Here is a 15,417-nt window from a genome sequence, read left to right on the forward strand (position 1 = left end):
TGGCTGTCCTGTAGACCAGAATGGCCTCGAACTAATAGAGATCCACCTGCCTCTGCCTCCTGAGTGCTGGGATTAAAGGTGTGCACACCACCGCCTGACTTTGGGACAGCAATCTTTCTAATTGTCCTGGGGAGGGGGTGGCGAGACACGGGCAAGGGCTGATGGGATAAGTGCTGTCTTAGATTCCAGGCTCCAGACAGCTTCTGTGTGCCCAGCCTCTGAGCCCACCCCTCTACTCATTGTGCCCAGGACAGAAGAACTGGCCCCCAAGAGCTCATGGGGCAAGTGGCACAATGCAAGGATGGCAGCATCCTCCAGCCTCAAAAGGTCCTGTCCCTCCAGATCTTCTCCCCAACCAGCATTCATCAAAGAGGGTCCCTGTGTTGCCCCTTATGGGTCAATTGGACCAGGTATCTCAGAGGTCTGAGGCAAGTCCTGAGCCAGGTTGCTGACCACAGCAGCCGGCTACACAGCAGCCTCCCAGAACCAGGAAAGCCGGTCTCCAGCCCTTCCCTCTCTAGGCTGCTCCAGAAGACTCATTGACACGCAAATCAAAATGGAGGGTGTGACTCAGAGAAGACCTTTAGCTCAGCAAGCATTTCTGAAAGGGCTGTCCTTTGCCAGCCCCTTAGGGTGCATAAACATGAAAGAGACGTTTGGGGTGGTGGAATAGCAAACTGGGGCGCCCCTAGTATAAGCGGCCCTAACAGCAGAAGCTAGATACACTTCTTATGGGAGAGGGATGTGGAAACCCCTTATAAACTCAGAGTGGACTTCCTGGAGGAGGCAGCTCCTGCAGATTCAAGCAACAGGAATTGGGGTGGGCAGAATTATAAGCAAACAGGACCATAAATGAGACATCCTGGGGGGTGGGCTCTGAGCAGCACACATGCCGACCGGGTGAAGATGGAGTTGAGGGGATGTCACACACATATACCCCATGCATGAGAGCTGTGCGTACCGGGTGTCTGGAGGAGTCTGCAGAGAGCTCCTTGTGGATGATTCAGCGTCGCAAACAGCATAGGGCCAGCTCAGCAAGGGGAATAATGGACAAGACGAAGGAGCCCAGTGCCAGAGGAAGCAGCAAAGATCTTTCTAGATCATGACCTAATCATGTGGTTTTCAAACCGCTGCTTCTTTGAGTCATGCGTGGGTCACTTGGATCCAACCACCAGGGTCCCCAGTTGACCTCCACAGACCTCACAGCTTGTGCCATGATTCCACACACGCTATCTCCATGTCACTCATGTGTCTACATAGCTGGACCATGCCTTGGCCCAGGCTCAAAGCAAGTGAGCTACAAGCTAGCCATGGAGCTGGAATTCCATAGATTCCATAAAGCGAAGAACTGAAGGTACTACCCAGTCAGAAGATGCCACCGTGGGACATCTGCTTTGTTACCAGTTTCCAGAGCCACAGTAAATTAGCTCCAGGCCACCGAGCTGTGCCTTGGCCTCTCTAACTTCTCCAGCCATGGAAGACAAAGGTTCTAGCTACAGCTAAATTCTGAACTAGGGAATAGCCGACTCCACAAGTTTTTTATTGTTGTTTTAGTAAAGTCCGTAAATATGTTTATGTATATTAAGAATTAGTAATAAGTACGTATTTTATGCATATAGAATGCATGAATGTGAGACTGGTATAAATGTGTTAAATTGATACAGATATTTATAGGAAAACGAAGTACTTGCCCACATGTGTTCCTTCCATCCCCCAGATGAATGCACCATGGCGTCATGGTGCATCTCCTGATTCGTTGCTGGGATCTCACATAGGGAACAAATGCCTGAATACTCTGTGTGATGGTTAATCTTGTCAACGTGATAGGATTTGAAATAAGATCAAATCTCAGGGATGTCTGTGAGGGGCTACTCTCTAGAGTAGGTTGAGTAGATGGTACCTAATTCTGGGATCGGGGATCCTGGCTGAATAAAAAGGAGAGAGGGTGATGGGTACAAGCCCTTGTTGTTCTCTGTTCCTGACTGTGGACCTGCCGGCCTGCAGCTCTTGCCACAGCGCCTTCTCTGCTATGGTGGGATGTATCTCCTCTGTAAGCCCAAAGAAATTATTCCTTCCGTAAGTTGCTTCTTTGAGGTATTATGTCATAGCCGTGAGATATGTGACTAACACGGAAAGTTGGTACTGGGAAGTGGGGTATTGCTGGAATAAATCCGATCCTGTAGCCTTAGGAACTGCTTTGTGGAAGAGTTTGGGTTAGAAAAGACCTTGACTACTATAAGAGTTCTTAATGTGATATTCTGGAGAGAGCTTCAGACAGGATGTTGAGAGTGGTGGCCGATTCATGTGGATTCAGAGGGGAACAAAGATTCTATGAGAAACCAAGTTAGGGACTGTCTTTTGCTGGGATTGGGGCGGGGGGGGGCATGACTGTCTTAGTTAGGGTTTCTGTTGCTGTGCAGAGACACCACGACCTTGGCAACTCTTACAAAGGAAAGCATCTAATTGGGGCTGGCTCACAGTTTCTGAGGTTTAGTCCATTATGGTTAGGGCAGGAAGCATGGTGGCATGCAGGCAGACGTGGTGCAGGCGGAGGGGAGTTCTACATCTGGATTCTCAGACAGCAGCAAATGTCAGTGGACCACTGGCCAGGCTTAAGCTTGTGCGACCCCAAAGCTCTCCCCCTGTGACACCCTTCCTCCCACAAGGCCACACTTCCCAATAGTGCCAGCCCCTAAGAGCCTATGGGGCCATTTTTATTCAAGCCACCACAGGGGCCATTCATGTTGGGTTCTGTCAGAGAATCTGGCTGCAGTCTGCTCCTGTCCTGAGAACTCTGGTAGAGTTGACTTTAAAGGTGACTTGTTTGGCAGAGGAAGTTTTGAGACGGAGCAGCAGTCCGGCTGGGTCATGGATACCGCACATTGCTTTTATCCAGCTCGGTGGTGAGGGGAGCGGCAAGTAGAGGAGAAAAGATGGAAAATGTGCCTTTGGGCAGGGGAGGGAGGGAGTATAAGGCTGTAGACAAGGCAGGTGGTGAGAAGCAGCTATAATCGCTAAGGGGATTATCACCCACGAAGAGTAATCTCTTGCTGTGCCCTGGGACAGCAGGGAAGGTGTCCTGAGGGCAAATCCTTATCCAGTGCAGTCTTGAAAGGAGAGATCTCCACTGAGGAGAGCCTGAGGGGGTTCCCTGCTTCTCAGAGCAGCTGCCTAGGAAAATGTTGTCTTAGGCTTGTACTCAGAACCTGCTGCAGCTGTGGTCCAGTGGAGCCAGGCTCCATCCCTAGCCGCCAGTGGACCGTGGCTGTGCCGTGCCGTTGTATAATGTAATGTGTAACTTACTTTTTATTTTATAGGAGCTCACAGCTAAAAGATTGCCTTCAGTTCCAGGTGATACTTGGACTTGGAACTTTCAGTGTTGGAACTGTTAGGATTCCGGGGACTTCTGAAGTTGGCTGTTGGGATCGGCTCTGTCTCCTTCCCTGGCTCTTTAGCAGTAGCGTTCCTCTCTACTCGGGAGGAACACTTGTCTGTTATGAATGTTGCGATTGGTTTTCTCTTCATGTACTCATTCTCTCTCATCTTGGTCTATAACATGTTTGGCCAGGGGAACTTTTAGATATTTATATAGAAGAAATTATAGAATGTAAGCTGTTGGAGACCAGGGATTAGTCTCTGTTTCCGCTATCGTGTGGGTACATGCGTGTATATAAATGTAAACAAGTAAATACGTTTTTATTATTACTGTGGCGGCTGGTACGCCTCTTCGAGGTTAGCTGGTTACAAGTGTGTCCTCCCCAAACAGATGCAGAAACTATGACTTCCACTGTGCGGGGATCTCTAGAAACCGGGAAACTGCAAAACCATTGCTCTACCATGCAAGGACTGGGAACTGCTGAGACAGGCTGTCTGTGGAAAGACAGATGGCTGGGTAGCGCCAACCTGCCCCTTGAAGAGCGGCACGAGCCTCTCCTAGCCCACAGGAAAGGATTAGAGTTGCTCTGTCACCACCTTCACTGGTTCTGGCCATATGTCCGCCCTGCCAAGGGTCAGGAGTGCTGTCAGCTCAGCCAACCTCCCATGGGGCCTCACGCTCACTGATAGAAAGATGGATACCAGATAGGCAAACCATTGCATATTGCCTGAGGCACACATGGTGGGGAGAGCCGGCCTAGGCAGACAAATGGGACCGAATCCATTCACTGCACGTGTGTGCCCCAGTCAGACTCTCTTCTGTGAAGTAATCTCCTGAGGACTAGTGAGCAGATTGCCGAGATAGGGCCCTAGGGACTGCAGAGTGTGGTCGGATGCTATTCATCCAGGTGTGACACCCACCCACCCACTTAGCACTTAGCAGGCGCCAGTGGACAGTGATGTCCCCCCTTGATACAGTTACAGGAGCTAAAAGCTTACTGAGAAGAGGGATTGAGTCCGGGAACTTAAGAGTGTGGAATAAGTTCTTGCCTATGCTGACGGGGCGCAGGGGGAGGGGTGTCCATTACTCAGGAAGTCCCAGGTGCACTTCTGGAGACTGGCTTCTTGTTCCACTACAGTCTGTCCTGACTGAAGAAGGGACTCCTTACCATAACTTTCAGGCCTCCTTGGGCCGCAGCAGCGGATCCAGCAGCCTCTTCATCTGTTCTGCTCTCCTTGCAGTCCACCTCATCCCAGTGTCCACAACCAAGGATGGCGGGGGCAGCAAGAGCCGGAAGAGGATCATGCCGGACCCGGTGACGGAGCCGCCCACAGTAGACCCGGTGTATGAAGCGCTTCTCTACTGCAACATTCCGAGTGTAGCCGAGCACAGCATGGAAGGTAGACCCGCTGTATGACCTGTCCCGGTGACCTGGAGCTCAGTACACAAGCAGACTCCCTGGGGACCAAGTTCTCTAAGCAGCATCATGCTGGCATAAGAAGCTGGCCAGCTTGGGCTCATTCTTCAGAGCCACTACCCCGTGCCCAAAGACAGGCTCCTGGGTTTTAGCATACTCTACTGAGTATAGGGAAAGTCGCTGGTCCCTGGTGAGGTGTGGGCAAGGTAGACAGGGTGTTGAAGGTGGCCGTCCCCTTAGCTACTCAGCTTCTCAGTGTAAATCTATAGTATGCTTAGCATGTCCACAGGACCTAGAGTCTTGCTGTAAAGGAGTATGAAATAGTGTCCCCATCAAGTTTCGCTTTCCCCAGTGTATCGACGGGTGCTGTGGGATGCATGTATTGATGGCCTGCTGTGTTCCCTGGAGGATTTAAAGCAGAAGTCCGTTGCTAGGATTTTTGTGGGCCTCTCCCAGTCTCTGCCTATGAGACATTGGTCGTCACGTGTACATGAGACATTGGTCGTCACGTGTACGTGAGACATTGGTCGTCACGTGTACGTGAGACATTGGTCGTCACGTGTACGTGAGACATTGGTCGTCACGTGTACGTGAGACATTGGTCGTCATGTGTACATCTCACCGACCTTTGGTCATCTCAGTTACCTTGGGAGTCCTGGGACATGCCAAACCCTCTCGTGTCCCTTTGTCCCACCTTTAGGGCTTTTTAGCATCACCCTCCCACCCAGCACAGTAGCCCTTCCTCCAGTTCAGGCTCTGCTATTTCTGGGTTGCCCTGGTTACTAGCTCCTCAGTCCCCCAGCCCGGGCATGCGCCACCCTTGCTAAAACACTGTTGTTTGTTGTGTGGTGACTGGAAGATGTGTCTCTCACAGGTCACGCCCCGCATCATTATAAGCTGGTCTCGGTTCATGTGTTCATTCGCCACGGGGACAGGTACCCACTGTATGCCATTCCCAAAACCAAGCGACCAGAAATTGACTGCACTCTAGTGGCTAGCAGGTAAATTGCACTTTTTTATAAGGGTCATTTTCATGCTCTCTGCTGGGTTCTGTACAAGCAGAGCATTATGGGAAGGAGGAGTTAACTACGGTTTGGTGACTGTGAACTGTTCAGCATATTCGCTGTCTTGCATGGCATGCTGCTGTCTGACTCCTTTGGAAGATACAAACAAACATCTCTTCCACCCAGATAGGGCACCGATGACAGAGAGAAAAAAAAACAAAAACAAAAAAAAATGACTCTGCCCAAATCCAGCTCGGTGAGCCAGTGATTTTACTGGGGTTCCCTAGAGGATCATGGGTGAGTCAAAGGCAGCTGCCTCACTGAAAATCCCACCCAGCGTGGGTGATGACTTCGAAAGGTTCTTTCCTGTGGCCTCCTGGTACAGCGTGCAGGCAGTTCCATCACCCCTTCTCCCCCTTAGGGGGTATTCACTGCCCTTAAAACCTCGGGACAGGGCCTTGAGTCTTGAGTTTTGTATGTCTTTTCCATTTCATCTGGCTTCCCGACTCTTCTCAGCCTCGCACCTTCCTGCAGGAGGGAATGTCTGAATTGAGACAGGCCCAGAGCAGAGAGGGCATCTCAGGCAACTCAGAATATACACTGAGGCCTGAGTTCAGTCTGAGACCCACTCCCTCGATCCACTCCCTCATTCTGTTCTTCAGTTTAAGGAAGATGTGATCCAGTGAGCTCTGAGTTAGGGGTCACCTACCGTAGAGCTGTTCCCTGGAGGCAGCAGGAGAGTCCACTAGTCTCTTGAAACTCAGCAGGCAGGGTTGGGGTGAGGAGCTGGACGCTTCGCAGGAGGAGGAGGGAGTGTTCACATCGCAGCTGTGAAGACGATGAGTATAGGATAGTATTTCAGCCATTTAATTTTTCACAGCATTAGAGACAGCGCTGTCTTAGTTGAAAGCCCTCAGGATGAAAAATAATTGAACAGAGAATGGAAACTGCGTGTATGGAAATTAGAAGCACAGTTAGCATAAACGATGGTTTGGCCGTAGCCAGTGTGTCTGGGGTACGTAGCATCTATCCTTACTGAATGGGACCAGGAGACGTAGTGAAGTGCCCAGTGGGGGCGACATTACTTTGATGGAATGGTCCTGGGGTGCCAGCCTGCCTAGGCAGGACCAGCCCAGTGGAGCCTGTCTGCAGCCAGGGCTGTTCTTTGAAGACACAAATCTGGGATTTCAGATAACTCTTGCTGTCCCAAGTCTCTTCATGGGCTGAAGTTTGGGGAAAAATACGTGAAGCATTTTAGGTAAAAAGACCATGCCTGGGGTTTTGTTCATTTTTCTCTCATGCCAGAGACTGCAGTGCTGCCAGCCTGGGTACCTGTGTCTTCTTTGCTACATAGAGTAAACAAGGTTTGTCTATAGGGTCTCCTGTTAGGGGACCGTCGGACACTGGCTCTTTCCCTCCAGAATGAGCCCTCACTCTCCAGCCTGGTGTTCAGACTTTCCACTAAGACTCCCTGCTCCCCAGCACCCTGCTTCCTGTAACACCCGTCATAGCTTGTGCCCGCTGTCGCCTCCCACTGGAGTTATCCCTTCATGTTCATCCCACTTGCACAGTGTCTTCAACACCTTGTTAGAGGTTCCCTTGTGGTGGTTTGAAAGAAAATGTCCCCCAGAAAGGAGTGGCACTATTAGGAGGTATGGCCTTGTTAAAGTAGGTGTGAACTTGTTGGAGGAAGTGTGTTACTATGGAGGTGGGCTTTGAGGTCTCATATATGCTCAAGACACCACCCATTACCTCAGTTTGCTTTCTGTCGCGTAGCGACTAAGATGTAGGATTCTTAGCTCCAGGACCATGTCTGTCTGCATGCTACCATGTCCCACCATGATGATAATGGGCTAAACCTCTGAAACTGTAAGCCGCCACCTCAATTAAATGTTTCCTTTTTACGAGTTACCATGGTCATGGTGTCTCTTCATAGCAACAGAAACCCTAACTAAGACATCCGTCTTCCAGGAAGCAGCCCCCCATCCCATGTGTGAAACACTGGGGTGACTCTGTGACTATTTGGGGAGCCGACAATGCCCAACTCTCACTGCAGAGGGCTGGGGGCATACAGGAGGGGTGTCAGAACAGGCAAGGTCTGTTTAAAAGAGTCTGGCTTAAAAGCCATCCCAGCTGGCTTAGGACTGGGCAATGTTGGAAACTGCTTGTTACATTGCACTTTAACCCTGCGGATTGCAGGGCAGGGAAGGCTGCTCAGGAGACTCTCTTTTTCCCATGGAGTACAGAAGGGTGTTGTGTTTACAGCTGGTACAGCTCTGGCTGTCTGCCTGGGGACAGGTGGGCCACTTGGCCTCTGTGTTAGGTGAGTTCCGCATAGCCTCAGGGCTTTGGGGACTGTCAAATGCTTCAACTCAGACCAATTTAATCTTGCTAGAAAGTCACTGTGGGGTTACTATGGCTGTTCCCAAAGAAGGGGCCTATTGTCAGGGCCAGCTGGGCACCATGTAGCTTGTCTTCCTAAGGGAGTTTGACTCTGTCATCCCCAGGCCTGACTGCTCCCAAATCACTGAACCTAACCCGTAGCCCGTCAGATGACAGCTTTTGGACTTGGTAGCTATAGAATAAATCCATAACCTCTGTGGGGAGTCACAGGACACAGTGTAGGAGGAGAGAGCCGCTTGTTTGTTCCCAGCTGCTTAGCCCTGAAATAATCACACAGAAACTGCATTAATTAAATCACTGCTTGGCCCATTAGCTCTAGCTTCTTATTGGCTAACTCTTACATATTAATTTAACCCATCTCTATTAATCTGTGCATCACCACAAGGTCATGGCCTACCGCCAAAGTTTCAGCACTCCTGTCTCCTGTAGGGTTCCATGACTTTCTCCTGACTCTGCTCTTCCTTCTCCCAGCATTCAGTTTGGTTTTTCCTGCCTAGCTAAGTTCTGCCCTGCTACAGGTCCAAAGCACTTTATTTATTAATGGTAATCACAGCATACAGAGGAAAATCCCACATCACCTCTCCTTTTCTGTTTAAAGAAAAAAGAAAGGTTTTAACCTTAACATAGTAAAATTACATATAACAAAACAGGTATCAAGCAAGAATTATAGCTACAATATTTATATTTACTTTATCTTTTATCATAACTAAGGAAAACTATAGCTATAAATTCTTCAACTCCATCAAAGACTCCAGAAGGATATAATAATATCACCTAAGTAAACAGAAAGTGGTTTCAAGCAACTTCCAAAATTCTAGAATTGACAGAGACATCTTGCCACCTGGACAGTCACCCAAATTTCTTCTGTATCATTGGGGCATCCATCTTTAGCCTACAGGCCCATAGTATCCAGCAGACTTTTCCATGAAGCAGGAAATTTCAAAGACAGTTCCGCCTATATCTGTGCCCTGCAGAATGTCTCGCAGACTCTTTCATGAAGCAGGAACCCCTAAGGGCCATCTCACCTTTAGGCAAGTTCAGCGGTCATTTTTCTGTAGGTCCTGCATGTTCAGTTTATCAAGTAGTCCAGGCAAGAGAAGATTCGTGCCCAAATGGCTAACAAACTCCATAAGGAGCCTCTTCAATGCCCATCTTCCTTTTGAAGTAGCTTGTGCTGCCAGGAGCAGATGCCATATTCTGAAGGTCTCTGAAAGATTTAAAGAATATCTAATTGAAAGATATATCTATACATCTAGAAAATCTAATATGACTACCTTTTTTTAAAAAAAGTGTTAACTTTATTTTATGACTCTCTATACTCTTTTTCTTCTCTCTTCCAAGTCTACGTACATTTATCCAACACTATGACTCATCTGGGTTTGTCTTTATTGCATACCTGTAATTCTTTACTGTCCAGTAGCACTTTTAAAATGCTAAGCTTCTTAAAACTTAAGCTGTGTCATTACTATGGTATATACGGTACTTGTGTTTGCCAGCCCAGACTGTGCCAGTCTTATGTTCCTGTCACCATCCTCTCCTCATGATAGATTTGAGCCCTGGCCGTTGTATCCTGTGGCAGCCTGTTTGATGCTGGGCAGATTACTTCCCCTCTCAGAGCACCACTCACTATACTCCATCCAGGAACAAGGGACACTCTTGCCTTCCTTATATCCATCCTACGTGTCAAAATAAGGAGGGAGTGAGTGTATGGTCTCGTCCACACAGAAGCTTCATCTGCAGTGGCATAGCATTGCCTACAGCAGCCTTGAGGCCACCTAGGCCTTGGCTCTTTCCCTCCGGTGCTGTCAATTCCAGAGCCGGTTCAGTCCCCACAAGCTGCCCCCCATCAACCTCATTCCTTATTTCAGTGTTTGTGTTTGCAGGAGCTGTCCTAAGTCCTTTGTGGGAGAGGGCACAGTGCAGATGTTTAGCCTGAGCAGCTCTCTTCCTCCATCTGACTTTTCCTCCGTTTCAGTTGCTTCTGGTATTGGCCACATCAAGTGGAAAACTCCATTCACAGGGTTGCAGGGTGTTGTGGAGCCTGCTGTCTTCTCGTTGGTCCTGTAATCTCTCACCGTACCTGGCTTAGAAATGAAGCCTTATCGCGGGTATTGTTTGCACATGAAAGAGCACCACAGAGGCAGGGGTTCGGGCTATCTGTGGCTTCCATCACCCCCTCGGATAAAGGAGTCGCTACTGTACTTAACATAGTTTAACTAATCCCATCTTTAAACACAGTAAGAGTTGGCTTATCACTGCAAACACGTACTTAAAGGAGGAGTGAGCAGGCACTCAGGGTGTGGACCTGCTCTGGGCCCCCAGCGGTGCCTGCTGCCTTCTCAGCTCCTGTTTTAGTTCATAAATTAGTAATTTGTGGTTTCCTACTTGGCAGTGAGGCCTGGAAGGTACCCATTACTCGTCTGGTCCAGTGGTGGGAGCTAGACGTGCCCATGTAAGTCTGTTGCCTCAGAGTGCCTATGCATAGTGCTGTGCCCCATGGTCTTTGTAGTGGAAGCTGCCTCTCCGTGAGTGCCGTGTGCTGTGTTATGAGAGGTCTGTTTGAACTCTGCTAGCATTGTATTAGTCAGCATTAAAAGTATTTGTTAGGAATATTTCCTAACCGAGCCTCTCCACCGGCGCAAAGAACTCTAATCAGGCCAGATTAGACCGAATCAAAAATGCCCACGTTTAATGAGTGCCGTGCTCTCGGGTGGCCAGGAGCATGGCAAGGGGAAGACAGAGAAGAACACATGCAAAACCCCAAAACCTCATGTTCCTTCTTCCAGCAGGAGCCTAAATACCCTGTGGGAGTGGTCCTGACCCTCCCTGAGGAGGGGTCAGTGCTTGGCAGGCTGGGAATTGGAGTCCAAGTGCTTGACAATTCCCAGGCCAGAGGCTGGGGTGACACTTCCAATTCAATATTACATTCCTGACTCTTTGGAAATAGGAGTGTTAGAGGGCTGGGGTCTCACTTTTGACCAGACAGTATTAGCCATGTGAGTGCCTTGTTTTTAAATGCCCTTTTTGCATTCGTAAAGATGAACATGCTTTTCCACATCCAAAAAGAAAAACAACTCTTTCAAGCATTCATACGACAAATTTTAGATTCCTGCTCCTTTCCTGGGCCAGGTCTCAGGGTAGCCACCAGCAGACGTGTACATGTAGTGGAGGAGCCAGTCCAGGGAGGACCTGAGGAGAGAATGTTCTAGATGGAGGGACCAGAAAGGGCAAAGGGCCTGCAACTTGCAGAGCTGGGCCTGCTTGAGTAACACTGGGACCAGGGTGAGTGGCCTGGAGTAACAGGGTGAGTGAGCTTCTGAGGCCTCGCAGCAGGCAGGCTATCCCACCCCGGGGAGCCACTTAACATGCCAGGTCTCATTCTCCCTGGTCAGTCTCAGCAAGTGGAAGCCAGCCCAGGTGAGCATTTTAGCAGAGAAAGAAGAGAAGGAAATGGAGGAAAATCTAGAATGGAAAAGACTTTGGTAGCGCACTTGGGCCTGAGCCAGCAACCCAACCCAGCTCAGGGTAGTGACTTAGTTAGGGTTTTATTGCTGTGAAAGAGATACCATGACCACAGCAACTCCTAAAAAGGTAAATGTTTAACTGGGGCTGGCTTACAGTTCAGCGGTTTCTCCTTTGTCGTCATGGTGGAAAGCATGCCAGCACACAGGCAGACATGGTGCTGGGGGAGCCAAGAGTTCTACATCTGGATCAGCAGGCAGCAGGAAGAGAGTGAACCATTAGGTCCGGCTTGAGCTTCTGAAACCTCAGAGCCCTCCAGTGACACACTTCTTCCAACAAGCCACACCTACTCCAACAAGGCCACACCTCTTAATAGTGCCACTCCCTATGGGTCTGTGGGGGCCGTTTTCATTCAGATCACCATAGGTCACCCTTGGGTGTGCTACTTCCGGCTTACTCTCCATGCTTGGGCACTGTTGCCCAACGAATGGTCTCCTCTCTCCGGGAGATACACAGACAGCTTTACCCTGCGTAGAACACTTAAAGTGAGAGGGTGCCCCCCACTCCAGTCTCCTTCCTTCTTTTGCCATAGCCTCTGTTATTCCCATTCATTCTCTCTCTGTGTCTCTGTCTCTCATACACACACACTTAATGTTCTTGTGTGGTGTGTTTCCCCAGGCTGAAATGGAAGCTCCCTCCCTGATTCAGAGATTTCTCTTGCTCCTGTCCATTGCTCTTATCACCCAAGTACCTAGTACAGATATTTGTTATTACCTGAGAGACTGACAGAGAATGGCCTCAGAGACTGAGGGGTGACCTTGGTCAGGTGGGAGGGGTGAGCTGCAGGAGGGGTTGGGGAGGGGATGAGAACGAGGAGGTACATTGCTGATAGTGCTGTCCCTCCCAGGAGCCATGGACACTGGAGAAAGGTTATGGCCCAGCTCCAGCATTGACTCCGAGATTTCTCCAAACTCTGGGGGCTGTCTCCTGAGGGGTTGCTGTCTGGTTTGCGCTTAGGGACATTGGCATGCTGGTTTATTTGAGCATCTTTAGCATGCGGCATCAGATGAGACTAGAATGTTCTCAAGCTGAACCTGAGGTGAGAGGAAAGTAGACAAGTGGTCATATCGAGTTACACAGAAAGGCCCAGACAAGCGCGCCCTGGAGAAAGCACATCCGGGTTGTCTTTTTATAAGCTTGTTTTGTTGACATAAGCAGTCAGCCATTCTTTAGTCTGCTAAGTTTTTAGGTGTGGTATGAATCCCTTCTGGTTTCCAGCCAGGCAAGCTTTTCAAACTGTGCTTCCTAGGAGTAGCACTGCTGCCGTGGCTCGGGTAACCGCCCCTGCAGAACCCAGATCACAGCTGAAACAGCCTGTGTCCTCTTGTGTGTGACTGGCCACAGGATCCCACTGTGAGCACTGTAGCATAAGTATACTTGAATGGTGCATTTTATATATATATATATATATATATATATATATATATATATATATATATATATATATGAACTCTAAGAACTTGAAATAATATTTTTTATTGTCTCAGTTGTCAGCACAAACGCAGAGTCCCAAGCAGGCCATTGTCATGAGTTATGCTGAGGAGAAATACATGCTTGGGGTAGTCAGGACAAGGCCAGGCGTTGTGGCAGAGAGACTTGAAGATGCCTCACCCTAAACAAGGAGGCTTACATCTTCCTTGTGTGAAGGAGGATTCTTGCCACTCCGCCCCTTCTAGCCGTTCAAGGGGAGGTTCCTTCTAGGCTGTTGTTTCCTCCACTTTCTAGAGATGTCTCCACAGCTGACCCAGGTTGCTGCTATGCTGAAACAGCTGCCTGAGAAAAGAACCGAGCAGGAAGGTGCCGAATCCTGGGAATGGTATGCATATGTTAGCAGTGGGTTCTAAACAAGTTACCAAGAAGAAATAATAGAATTTGGTATACAGTTCTAGCCTCACCTCACACCTTTGTTTTAATATTTCCATCAAAATCTACATATTTAATAACTGCTGTAGTGATATAATATTCAATATTCTGGGTCAAGGAAGATGATGGACATGGTATTTTCACAGTACATCTAAGAATGGGACATGTCACAGTTGAATTCATTCCCACGTGTTTGGGAGCATCTACCAGATATGCTCCAGGATACAGGGATGAAGCAGGATACAGGGATGAAGCATCTACCATAAATGCTCTGTGTTACAGGGATGAAGCATCTACCAGATACCCTCTGGGACACAGGGATGGAGCATCTACTTGATATACTCCAGGTTACAGGGATGCAGCTAGGGATGAGGGATGCAGGCCTGGGCAGTGGGATTCAGGTCAGATTCTAAAGACTCAGCTCCCTAGTCCTCCTACCGTGAAAAAGACAAGCCATTAGTTATCTGTCCTGTGAATGTTTTTCTTGTAGAGCATGTGTTGTGACATGCTTAAGCACAGTCAAGGCTCAGGGTTCAATCTCCAGTGCTGGAATACAGAAAAAAAAGAAAAGGAAGTTGTAACGAATACCCTTAGATAGCACAGCGTCATTAAGCAGATGCCCCAAGAACCCGGAACATCTCAGCAAACACATTCAGTGGTGAAAATCCTTTTCTAAAATTGGCAGCCACATGTTTTCAGTGCCTCAGAAGTCACCAACCTGAAAGAATGGTCCAGAACAGGAGATTTGAATAGCATTGATGGATAGCCTTTGTTGATGTGAATTCATGTTGACAGCCGTGTTATGGACCTGGACATTTTATTTCCTAGTTTATAAAACATTTATGTGCTCAGCCTCGGGCAGAATAAATTGCATTCTGTGTTTATGAGACCTAGTTCCCTGCAGCTATCCTGGGGGCTCTATTAGACTCTACTGCATGTCTAGATTAGCAGACTCTAATTTTAAAACATTGTTTTTAAAAGATGGAATTTTTCAGCTCTCTACTTTTGAGAGATGTAAATCGATTTTGGCATCAGTTTTAAAAATATTTCCAAAGTTAATTGGGCTTTCAGACAGTGGGGTTTGCCATTAGAACCGTTTGTCTGCTGCTTTCATGTGAATTTGCATGCAGTTTGCTTGCCAATGGCCCTATCTGCCCACATCTCTTCAGTTGGAAAATGTGGACACACTCGTGGGCCATCTCACTATTCAGAGAAAAGGTGTGTGCATTCACAGGTCGTTTACTGATGCAGAGAAAAAGTGTGCTACTCATAGGTCCTATCATTATCTAGGGAATTGTGTATTAGTGATGGAATAGGTACAGTGTGCTTGTCCTTACCTTATATACTCTGTGACAGAAGCAGATAATCTCACATCTCACGAGCTTTTCTTAGCATTCATTACCACCTAGATTAGGTGAGATATTTTATGTGCAACATGCATAATGGTCTGTAGAGGGTTGTAGAGATAGGCATTGTTATCTTATTCAGTTAATGATTCCCTAAAGAGACATGTTTGCAGAGGTCGGGAACAGTGAGGATTAGGCAGATCTCCCATGCGGACATATAAAAGGGTGGAGATGGGAAAGGAGGAGCGTGCTGTATGCTGGGCAAAGGAAGATGGCCGACTCTGTGTGCCTAGAACATGGTGTCAGAAGGAAGGAGGTCTCTGTGAGGGGCCCTAAAGCACAGGGACAGCTGTGCACACCCCTTTCCAGAAGGTGGTGATGTGAAGAGGCTGTGAGGGGTGAGAGGGGAGAAGGGCAGGGTAGACTGAGGAAGACATTAGTAAGGGTCCTGCAGCCATGCAGGCCAAGCTGTCTAAGGTCAGAATC

The 15,417-nt window shown here is 48.5% G+C and overlaps 1 protein-coding gene across 4 annotated transcripts in view; it reads left to right on the forward strand.

Annotated features, from left to right (window-relative positions):
* The window catches only part of Pxylp1 (2-phosphoxylose phosphatase 1), a 63,730-nt gene that overhangs the window by 42,407 nt on the left and 5,906 nt on the right, over positions 1-15,417 (forward strand). For all 4 annotated transcript variants that reach the window (XM_075964919.1, XM_075964921.1, XM_075964920.1 and 1 more), the window contains 2 exons: positions 4,618-4,776; positions 5,668-5,794. In XM_075964919.1, the coding sequence (XP_075821034.1) occupies positions 4,618-4,776; positions 5,668-5,794 (286 nt within the window). The remainder of the gene's footprint in view (positions 1-4,617; positions 4,777-5,667; positions 5,795-15,417) is intronic.

Source organism: Microtus pennsylvanicus, chromosome 3, assembly GCF_037038515.1.
Source record: "Microtus pennsylvanicus isolate mMicPen1 chromosome 3, mMicPen1.hap1, whole genome shotgun sequence".
NCBI classification, from domain to species: Eukaryota; Metazoa; Chordata; class Mammalia; order Rodentia; family Cricetidae; genus Microtus; species Microtus pennsylvanicus.